The sequence below is a fragment of the Bacillus rossius genome, chromosome 7 (assembly GCF_032445375.1).
Source record: "Bacillus rossius redtenbacheri isolate Brsri chromosome 7, Brsri_v3, whole genome shotgun sequence".
Lineage (NCBI taxonomy): Eukaryota > Metazoa > Arthropoda > Insecta > Phasmatodea > Bacillidae > Bacillus > Bacillus rossius.
Window position 1 is genome coordinate 25,544,267 of NC_086335.1, and position 12,032 is coordinate 25,556,298.

At 36.5% G+C, this 12,032-nt stretch overlaps 1 protein-coding gene across 1 annotated transcript in view; it reads left to right on the forward strand.

The window, feature by feature from the left end:
- The first annotated feature begins 431 nt into the window (after positions 1 to 431).
- The window catches only part of LOC134533761 (collagen alpha-1(XV) chain-like), a 405,900-nt gene continuing 394,299 nt past the window's right edge, over positions 432 to 12,032 (forward strand). Inside the window, exon 1 of the mRNA XM_063371399.1 lies at positions 432 to 631. Coding sequence (XP_063227469.1) covers positions 618 to 631 — 14 coding nt within the window. The 5' untranslated portion in view covers positions 432 to 617. The remainder of the gene's footprint in view (positions 632 to 12,032) is intronic.

Below are 12,032 nucleotides of genomic sequence, written 5' to 3' on the forward strand. Positions count from 1 at the left end.
TTTTTTATTTTGTTCATTGTAAATAAATATGGTGGTGTTGATAAAATGATATTAATGGTCAATTAGGTAAGGTTAGCTACATTATAAATAGTTTAAAACATTGTAGACAGTTGATTTGGTTAGGATAGCTACATTAAAGATACGGGGAAAATGCATGAACTTCGGGTATTGGCTCTCTCGTCTGTGAAAAGTTGGCTTCCCCTCATGGCCACTAATGACCTAGATGCCGAGACGAGAAGCTGCGCTCTAATTCATTCATTCAACCACGAGCTCGCGACGCAAACCGGCGAGCGCGGGAAGCGAAGGGGCCCGAGCCCGGCCGGGCGCCGCCGAGCGGCGGCGGAGACGGCCGAGCGCGCCCGAAGGGGCCCGCCCGCGTTGCCCCTGGCGGGGCCGGCACGCCCGCTCGCCGGCCCAGTAGTTCCCGCGCCTCCCAGCCGGCCGGTCGACTCTGGAGCGGCTGTCGCTCCGACCAGAGGCTGCTCCACGCACCACGTGCCTCCGTGTTCCTTCCGACCCTCTCTCTCTCTCTCTCTCATCGCCTGCTAGAGGACTCTTCCGCACACAGCCGCGAACCGAACCTGCGACAATGATGGACTGAGAACACTGTCGTCGCCATGTACTGCAGCAGGTATGCTAATGTTCTCTCCTTCCCGCACGATCTTTACTGCTCTGCTTACGTCATACGCGCGTCGCTGGCACTGATGACAGCTACAGCATGTCCATGACATACTAGGTCACCATTACTACTCGGTTGTCTTTATATCGGCATTAGGGCAAGAAGCTCTTTTTAAGTCTGAAATTAATGAGATATTGGCAGTTTTGATATAAATGAAATTGACACGCAACCATTTCATCGTGTTTGTTTATTCCGTTAAACAAAATAAAATCTACTGAAAGTTCCAAGTCTATTACCAATATATGCATGTATATAGAAATACTTTTGATGAATGATTTTACATCGTATAAAAATTTAATTGAAATAGGAGTACACACTTTCAAGCCTACGACACAAATTAGCGTATATAATCTACATTTATTTTTGAACAATACGCACTATAAATACCGTGTGGATATACATGTCGTACAATATTGTCAAAGGTCGCTTCACATTAATTTTTAATGTACGATATCATGTTATCTCCGTACATTTAATCACAACGAGGTTTCAAAGTAAATCATTAAAAATCGTAGTTTATATTGGGTGCGGTGTTTGTGAATTTTCAGACTCAGTATTTACCCAAATGTTGAGTAATATTTAATTTATTTAGTCATTATTCTTGAACGTGTTTTTTTATTATTAAAAGCGCCTGACTGTTTGAAAGGAAGAATGTATAAAGTACGTCAGTAACATACAACCTGCTCGCTAACTTCGACATGGGAAATAATTAATTGTCTTGATGAAGACATATTTGATGTTTTAAAGGCATTTTTCTAAGACTTACAGCTTGGCGCGAATGAATTAACTCTTTTTTTCTTCCTTCATGAATTTTAAATTGAATTAACCGTATTTTAATCCGTGATAATTATGACACTTGCTAGTAAATACGTCACTGACTAAATGACTCGAGCATTCCTGGTTGTTCTACTGTCGCATGCCGCTCCTTGTAGTATGTGGTGCATAGAGAATATGCGGTTATGCATGTACATGGCAACGCTGCCGTTATCACTTCTGTACTGTCTGGGCTACTATGCTCTCTCTGCAGAAGAGCATCGCATAAAGAATGCTTAAGCCATGTTTCAAAGGTATTCCATTTATAATTGAAAATATTTTTATTTTGTTGTATAATCCATCATCTTATGTGCATTTTACAACAAAAAAATCCGGAATAATAACGAAGTAACAAGATGGCCAGAATAAAAGAAAACGAAGTAAATCTAAGTAGTTAGAGGATTTAAATTTCTGGTAAATTAAGGTTATCGTGACGGAAATTTACTAAGGTTCAGGATATACTAATAAAATGGTTATGCAATGGCTATTTCTGTTCGTCTTAACTTTTAACTGTGCCATGCACATCGTATTTGGTTTTAATTTTGCCAGGTAGTTTTGTTTTTTTATGGAATGAGATGCTAAAACAATTCTAACGGTGTTTCAGAGTGTAGTTTAAGAACCATCACATTAGCATTAATTTTTTACCTTTCTTACTGTGTAAACATCTCTGTCACGGCCAGTGATGGGGTCAGGGAGGGCGGGGAGAATCCATGGGCCACCCGGACACCATTCTTCCCCAGAAACACCAGTCGTTTGGATTCGTCAGCGCCACAATGCAGAAAACACAACGCTAAAAGTCAACCAATACACGCATTCCAGTTCCAGTTCAACACTGAAATACAGCAATCGTATTACGATTATAAAAGCTAGTAAGTGTGAATAACATAAAAGTCCTGTTATTAATTAATACCTCCACTCGACACCTCGTCTTACAGTAGATGAGACGAAACTCTGAATCATGTGTATTGACGACATTGAAGAATCTGCAGGGCAGAGCTACATCAGTTCTAGGACGTAGCAAAGAAATATATATTAAGGATTATGTAGAAGGTGGGGGCGGGTAGTGTTAAAAATGTGACGTCAGAAATGACTGCGCCTGTACCTCAGTGTTTTGGAACACAATGAATCGTCGGAAGACCTATTAGCTCCTTTCCTCAGCATAACAGTGGGACATGGAACATTTGTTTTTGCAAGTATTTCAAATGTCAATGTAGTCCATGGGTAGAGGGCTTGCAAAATTAGTGTTTGTTCTAGAGAGAGACCGAAATGCAAATCATGTTAAACTTGCATTTCTTTTCCATTGCAACACAGATAGTTTTGACACGCTCTAGAGCAAAAATAACCAATAATAACATACGCAATCCAGATAAACTTATCACATGAAATCAAGTGGCGTGGTAAAATCTTGCAGCTGTGTGTTGTGTAAAAGTGTGTGGAGTTCATATCTCTACCATAAGATGAAGCTTAATTTCGCCAGCACCTTACTACCTTTAAATTTTTGCACGGAAGCTTGCAGACAGCTTGAACCTTCGCCCATATTCATAGTCTATTTCTGCGTCACTTGGAATTCTAACCCAGCAAGCGCTAAGTCATTACCACTCAAACAGTAGAGTGGTTTTATGTAACGTGGTGCTTCAGAACAGATATTAAATTTTTTATAAAGTTAGTTTAAAATTATGTGTAATTAACTCGAAAGCTCATTGGTTGTATAAATTTTTAGTGATAAATCCTCGATTGTAAAATGTAATGTTTTAGGATGTCTTGCTCTGTGACCCCGAGTGGTAAATTTTTTGAGGTATTTTACAGATTTTTTTTTTTAGCATAGCATATCTCGCTCGTCCACATATCCCGAAATATAAGTGCAATAAAAAAGCGTGACATTAAAAACCCAATTTTTTAAAACGAATTACACATTTATTTGCATAATATTTAGTGATACAATACGCTTATACGGTCATATATACATTTTAAGTACCGATTCAAGTAATCATCCCCACCCAACATCAATGTCACTAGACTATGGCGATATAAAATTTGCGTGTGTTCCTAATTACAGCCTACAATCATAAAATTCCTTAAAATTGGTGTAAAACTCAAAAGCCAATTAAAAAATTTATTCATGCGTTAGTATACTCAAGGTAAAACAAAATATAAAAGAGCTATTATAAAATACGGATACCCAAATAATATGAATGCTCCTAGAGTTCGACTTTTATTAGATGAATGATGAAACGGTAACCCTAAATTTTTTTCACGGCCCAAATCATAGCCGAAGGCATTTCTTGGGATAGTCTTTTTACAATTAATAGAGTTCAGAAAATTATACTGGCCTCAAATGAACTACATTCATCAATGTTATGTTCGTGCATCCACCGCAAATTTCTTCCCTTCGAAATAAGTGCGTGTAAAACTTACGTTGGCAAAATTAAAAATAAGGAAGTACTTTAAAATATGTGTTATGCTGTTGGTGCTTGACTTTTGCCATCAATCTGATAGAGATAAATGCATCGCTGTAGCTGTCGTTTCCTGATGATATGACAGGAAAATGGCAGTGCTTGTAATTGTCCTGAGAGTTTTTTTCCAAGTCCCACATTTAAAATGTTACCAGTTATAGTTCCCACTTCCCACGAATAGAGAACATTAATTATTTCGTAAAAGTGAAACTGACAACTTGTTAAGTAGCACCAGGCACAGAAAACTTTATGGCAACGACGGGGTCTAAAATAAACCCTGGAAGCGAAGTAGTTACTTACTCAATAAGAACGAACCAAAACCGGTTTAAACTTTACACTTAATTAATACGAAGCCTCAGCTTTTATGAAGAACGGTTCAAACGACTTCTCTGTCTGTGCCTAGTTTTTACAGTGGGAAATAAAATAGTACATCAACTTGGAAGATGGGTGCTACTATATGTTGTTTTCAAAGAAATTATTATTTAGGTATCTTAAATTAAAAAAAAAATCAATAAGATTTTTCACAACATTTGATTCAATTTCATTTTTCAATAAATAGCTTACCAAACTTATTTAAGTTTGAATTTTGGGTACTAAGTTGTAAATTCTGTGACGTTTTGTCGCTAGACAGACAACAATAAATAGAGACCGGAAAAATTCGCGGATTCCTTTCGAGACAGGCTGGAATCCAAACTCGTTTAGCTTAATGCTGCTTCAGTGATTGGACCGCAATTTACCTGAAGGACTCTGAGCCAATGGTAAACATCAATAAAAGAAGTATCGAATCATACGAATCGCAGTAAACAGGTGTCCCGAGTCGGTAGCCAATGACCAGGTGATAGTTGCTCTTGTACATAGAGAATCGTGGAGTCTATCCTAGTAGTCATTGAACCGCGAATTTTTCCAGTCCCTAACAATAAATACTTTAAATTTAAAAATATTCTTTAAGTGTAAAATAAAACTTATTACGAAAGTGAGAGTTATATTTTATCTGAAACCAAATTATTTCAACTTATAAAATAATCTGGAAAAAAAATTCTTGAAATTTTACCAATGTTTTCTTTAATAGAATAAAAAAATCTATACATAATAAAATAACAATAACTTCATGATATTGAAAAAAGAATGAAATTTTTTCTTATAACTGCTCCCACGAATTTCGATCAATCGATAGCCAGTAATTGGTCGCCGCTTGTGTGTCGGCTGACAAACAATCGGTGATCTCATGTCTGTTCTCATACCCGAGAGAGTGCGCTGAATCTCATTGACTATGCATAACGGGGTCACGTCGCTATTCTGTGCGAGACCAGCGACTCGCTCTCCTAAGGGCAGCACGTGCGCGCCGGTGTGGAAACAATGTCGCGCGAGAAGGTCAGCAGACTCGCTAGGAACTTGTTGGGAACACTGCGTGAGCTGGACGTCTGCCAGAATAAATTAATGAAGTTATTTGAGCCACACGAATACCAGGGTCTCATTAATTAAATATTCTGGCCGAATCTTGCGCGTGACGCACAGTGATCACGTTGCAAAACGTTTGGACTCGTAACATTTAGGTGGGTTCTCACACAACATGTTAACTTTGATTTCTCAATTTTTTTGTTACTATTACGTAGGCGTTATTTCTGTAAATTTAACACTGAACCTCTCTTGCATTTTTTTTTTTGTTCTGCTACTAATATTTTAAAGAAATATTATTTAAGTGTTATATAAATGCTGCAAAAAGGCGAGAAATTGATAACAATCACAAAAAAATTGCGCTACGTTATAAAACACTTAGTAAATACTTGTTCAAATATTTTTTAACGGAAAAACAAACCCAAGAGATGTATAGTGTTAAATATTGTAAAAGTATCTCTTAACCATCGGTAATGACTGGAAAATGATCAAAAAAACTTGATGGCGTGTGAGACCCTTCTTAAGCACGTTAAATTCACTTAGTTATTGTTGAACCCTGCCTAGCTAGCGCTATTATTTGGTGCCAGGCTAGGATCCATTAACATCGGAACGTTTAAAACAAGGGATACGTAGGGGCATGCATATTTAGCAAAACGATTCCGAGACTAGCTGAATGTTTAAAACACTGTAGAGTCGTCTGTGTTTCGTGGGTAGGTGAGTTTCTTGCATGTAAGTGTCGATTGTTACAACACCAACAACAGTAATTCAGTGCGGATGAAAACGTAAGCTGAGTTGCTCGGTCAAATAAGGCAACGGCTTATCTCTCAGACAGTTGCCTATCAAAAGAAAGTAAGTGCTGGTGCGCGTATACCTTGTTGCATTCTAATAGGCGATAAGATTTTTCGCGAAAAATGCATTCCCCTGGGATAAGAACTAAAAAAATTCGTGGTTTCGACGAACTTCAGTGTAGACTACACTTTTCTCTGTTTACTCAGGCAAACAACGCCAGTCCATTGGCTACTTACTTTTGAGTCGTCTCAGCTGGTTTACCGGTGATTCCTTACTTCTTTGGTTGAGGGTTTCTCATTGGCTCAGAGTCGTCCAGCTGACAGTGAACCAAATAGAAAAAGCAGCTTAAAGATATATGTACTTATTTATTATTTAGCTTATCTTTTTCCGGTCTTTAACAATGGCAGGTGTGTATTAGATGCAGCCGAATTTCGCATTATTTTTGGGTCGCACATAATTCGGTCAAATGAAATTTTAAATATGTTTTTCATTGGCTTCTAGACCTTTAAGGCGTGTCAAATAGTAGTCCATGATACAAAGAGAAGTCATTAAATTTTACAAACGTTTACATTCATGACTGTCGCTACTTTTTAGCATGGATCCGGTGACGGCATAAATTTTAAACACTTCAATGTTTGTGTTTGGGATAAGAGTTTGATGGAACTGTATTTAAGACGTTCAGCCGATTATAAACCTTAACCACAGGCTGGTGGACGTCAAACGTATGTTATCGGTCAGTTTGTTGAAGCTTGGAAAATTTTTTACCTAAATTCATCAACTCATAAAACATTTTTCAGTCCACGCTTAAAAATATTGCTTTAAAAAATACACTTCACTTCGGTTGAAGCGGAAGTCATAGTGACAGTTATATTTGTTATATTTCTAAAATATGCTATGAACCTTGGAAGGAATGATAATAGGAGATTATTATTATTTTTTAGCTGAACTAATGTTGTCGACAACGATTTTATTAGAGACGTATAAGTTCAGTAACTCGGTTCGAGAAATCTGGGAAAGTATCAGCCATTAAATAAAAATTATCATTTAAAATTTAAAAAAAATTATTTGAATAAAACTATAAACTACTAAAATTTAATTATTAATAGCATATCACACCAAATAAATGAGAGTTTACCTTTTATTTGGCGAACTCTCTAGGAGTTTACCTTTTCTTTGGAAAATATTTCTCATTTATATCTATCTTTCGTTGCTTTCCTGTGACCGATTGAAAGCGCACCATGACTTTACCGCAACATTAATAAAAACTCAATACATATATAAATTAAATAACATACTATAATAGATCAAACTAATTCGAGAAAAATAAATAAGTGTTTATGTACTCTGATACAAAACGTAAAAAAATAATTTCTAATAAAATATTATAAAAATAAATCGTAACAGTGCAATAAACTGTAAACAAATTTAATTCATAATATTAATTAAATTTAAAATTTAAATAAAAAACAATAACAATAATAAAATTAATACAATTAATCCACTCAGTGTAACTAAATATTTTTCTTAAATTAATCTTTGACATACCCTTTTGTTATGACTTATCTCAAATAAGTTGAGAGAAATTAGGCTTCATGTCCTCATATTAGAGCTAAAATCAAAATAACACAGTATAAATTACAGTCAAATTCACCTTTATTGACAATATCATTCATCAAACCGTACAGATGAATAATATTGTAATTCATATCCAATTAATTATAAGCTGCAAATTGATTTTCTTGGAGTGAATTAAGGGTAACCATGGAAAACATAGATCAGAACTGCCGCAGCGGGATTTGACACCGGGTCCCTTGGAACGAGAGCTCATTGTATTACCACTGCTCCGGCTCCCTTTATATTGTGCCTGATAGTTCATGGTTGCGCTGCGCTCACATGGCGAAGATAAATAGTTTTTAGAAAAAACACTATCTACACTCGGTTTGTTACACAAGAGCGTCGGATCTCTTCTCGTATTTTTTCAGGACTTTAAATAAAATATGTTTTTACCCTAAAGACTGTTTTTGTCTGAATGTGCAATGCCAAATATTTTTGAGAAGTATTAAATTTTATTTTAAATACTCGCAGACTTCAAAATACTATAGAGTTTGCCTAATTTATGACAAGCAGTTCAGACTCAAATAAGTCGCATAGTCAAAATAACAGTGGTACACATTTCCCAACTACCACTTGCAAAGCAACACAGTTATAGCATTTACTAATTTATACACCACAGCTTTAATATACATCAAGAGTTTTAGCAAATTTATCGAACAGTTACAATTTTACTACTAGGCTTCACACTAACATATGAATGTGCAAAATTACTCTAAATCAAAAGAGATCGATTTAATTAATTTTTTAGACATACGTTATTGCTTGTTTGCACTGTATGAAATACCAAAGTAATATGAAAACACTTAAACAGAGAAAATAAGCCAAAGCCAGCTAAAGTCAGATGTTGAATACGTGGAACGAATTATTGAGCTTAGTATCATAATAACACAGGCACTAACAGATTGTTCAATCTCGTGACCAAACTGCTGTTAAACATTAACAACTATTTTGTGAATTATGCACACAGTTATGATTCCCACGTCACGTCTTAGGGAATTCAGCCTTACTTGCCAAAATAAATATAACTCTACAAAGGTTTACTCTTTAGCGAAAAAAAAACTTAACTCAAATACAATATGCATGGCTTAATTAATGAATAAGCAATGCAGGATGTGCTTGTATTAAAAAAAAATTATTTTGATTCCCTGACCCAACATATGTGTTTCCGATTATTCCCTGGATTTTTCCACAAATTCAACACTTCCTTTTGTACTCCTTGTTTCTAGTAATTAAGAACACTTTGAACACTACACGAGTGAGTTGCAACAATGACGAGAGAGTTGTAACAAAAAAACTGTAAATACAGAGAAACAACAATCTCGGAGAACGCAGCGACAGAGGAACCCAGCTATGATACGTAATGCAATACGACAACACAGTGCAGAATCTGCTGCGACTTGCATTCAGTGTAAAAAATTACAAGTGGTATTTACAGTGTACGAGGAGCGCCATTGGACGAGAGGTTTGCTTGGCACGCCAAGAGGTTGGGAAGGGGGGGGGGGGCGGGGTTGTGAGTGGACCACAGACCAGTGACAAAAGAAAGCCCAAATCTCCTGTGGCCCATTCAGCGGTCGTTACGAGGTAGCAGCCAACAAGGGGACCACGTGGGCTGGGGTGCGGGAAGCTCCGTCGAGTCCGGTGTCAAGGTCATTCGTATCACGAAACTTTCCATCCTCGTGCATTCAAGTCGTTCATGGTTACTTTATTTTTCAATTCGAAAGAAACCCCCGTCGTTTGTCAACCATTCACAAGGTAATTTTATAAAATCATTTAAAAACTGATTATCTAACACAGGTTATTTCGAAACTTTTGAAGCGACTTATAAGACAGTGACTAAAGTAAGAGCACACCCCGAACAAAATTCAAATAAAAAACATGTTTTTTTTAATGTTTGACTTGTTATGACGTAAATGTCATAAATTTTTTATTTACACCGCGAAAAAGTTTGTTGAATTTAAAATTTAAAAAAAAGTTTGTACGAATAGAAATGAAAAACAAACGGTAATATTTAGAAGTACAAAAAAAATATTTAGGAAAATGTAAAGTTCAATTAAAAATAACCTGGGTATGTGAAATAATCTGCATATTACCCGAAATTTAACAGATTCATTTGGTATCAACATAAAATTCTAAATTATATTTGCTGATTAACCTAATTTTTTTCTATACTAGCTGACCCGACGTACGTCATTCAATTCAAACTGGAATACTATACTAATAATAATTATTTCTATCGTTGTATATTTTGATATTGTATATGTTTGTAATATTTTATTATCTCTATAACATATTGTTTATTGTAATGCTTGTTGATACACAACACTGTCAGTTTTATTTCCTGGCGCCTAAATAAACAATGCTGATGGTTTTCCGACACGGGAACAGGCGACATACAGTTGGCCATGTGAAAAACATAGTTTTTCAAGATTAATGCAAACACTTAACAACTGCCCTTGCGATTTATTTATTGATATTGCAAATGCAAGCCGCAATGGTAATTGTAACCGTTTAAAGTCGAATGGCATGTCGTTCGAAATCACAGGGATGCATGGAATCAAAACTTTTTCGCCTTAATACTTCCCTTTTAAAATTGTGGCTTCGATGACGTTGATCATTAATTTCTTCACCGCAAGCCGGGTGCCATTACAAAGCCGTGGCTGGTTTATGTTTCGTAACATTATGATTACCGATCCGATTTTTAGTTGCAGATTATGAGGTGGTAATCCAGGCAATTCCAGGGAATTTAAAAATTCCGTTGGATAGTTGACATCATCTTGGTTAGTAACGGAATCAACCGATTTGTATGTCATAAATTCGCCAGCTATCTTACTTTGAATTTGAAAATTCATTTCGTTGACATCAACGTTTTTTTTTGCAGCCAATATAAAACGTTAACTTAACCGAAAATGATTTTTGTAATTTTCAGCAATGTTTGGGAAAACCATCTCGATGATTTCGGTCTTTGATTCAGTAAAGTGACAAAAATTTGCAGGGAATGTAATGTATCCAGACGTTGTGTCAACAGGAATTATGCCATGACCAATATCGAGCGATTGTTTGGAAAATACTTCACCAGATTCGTCATTTTGCAATACGACTCGCATATTAATATTTAATTTGAGTGTCTTGACGTATTTCCATAAAATGGACGACTTCAAACATGCATTAAGTTCGTCGGCTGGCGTTGATCGAGGCATTACTGGCAATGTTTGTCGGAAATCACCTGCCAATAGAATCATCGCTACACCAAACCGGTTTTGGTTGTTTCGTAAATCTTTCATTGTGCGGTCTAATGCCTGCAAAGATTTTTTGTGTGTCATCGTGCATTCATCCCAAACGATTAATCTGCTTTACTGCAACACTTTGGCCATCGCAGAATTCCTCGAAAGGTTGCAAATTGGAGTTTCATTAACTTGCATGTTAATGGCAATTTGAGTGCTGAATGAGCTGTTCGACCGTCTTCCAACAACGTTGCTGCAAAACCTGATGATGCAAGTGCAAGTGCAATACCGTTTTGCGATCGAATTTTTGCCAAAATCAATGATATAAAGAATGTTTTTCCAGTTCCACCGGGCGAATCTAAGAAAAAAAATCCGCCATTTCCATTGTTTACTGCTGGCATGAGTGTATCGTAGGCATATTTTTGTTGTTGATTTAGAAGGGGTACGTGTCTTTGAACGGTTTCTCTTAATGTTTCGCAATCGTATTGGGTTTCGCGTCTCAACTCTTGATTAAATAAGTCGTGCATTGGGCGATTGGGCGTTATAATTCCTAATTGTAATAATCTTTTGTTAGTAAGCATCAAGCACATGTCCTCAATTAAAATTAATGCTTAATTGTGAATATCTTCGTTAATTTGCAAATCTGCATTCAATGTTCTAAGACGCATCTGATGTAAATATCTTCGGCCATATGATCTTTATATTTGTTCCATATATCAATCGGTGTAGATAGGAAGCATCTGCACAAAATTATAGCAAACAATGTTCGTATTGGTTTAGCATTTGACGACATTACAGCATCTTCGAGTGTGTGGTCCCAATGAGCGTCATTCTCTAGCAATCCCAAATGTTGACAAGCTTCTCTGTATGTGCCGCACAATACACCATTAACTGTTCGCAGTTGTTGGAATGATGTCGGGCCACGAATATTGACTAACAGTAAACGCAAATAAAGACACTCGTCTTGACTGGGATGGACTGAGTAAAGACGTCCTAGTGCATTGGCGGAAAATATTTGTGGGTAACCTGGAACTGGCTGCCCTTGTTTCTATCGTTAAAATTTCTTTG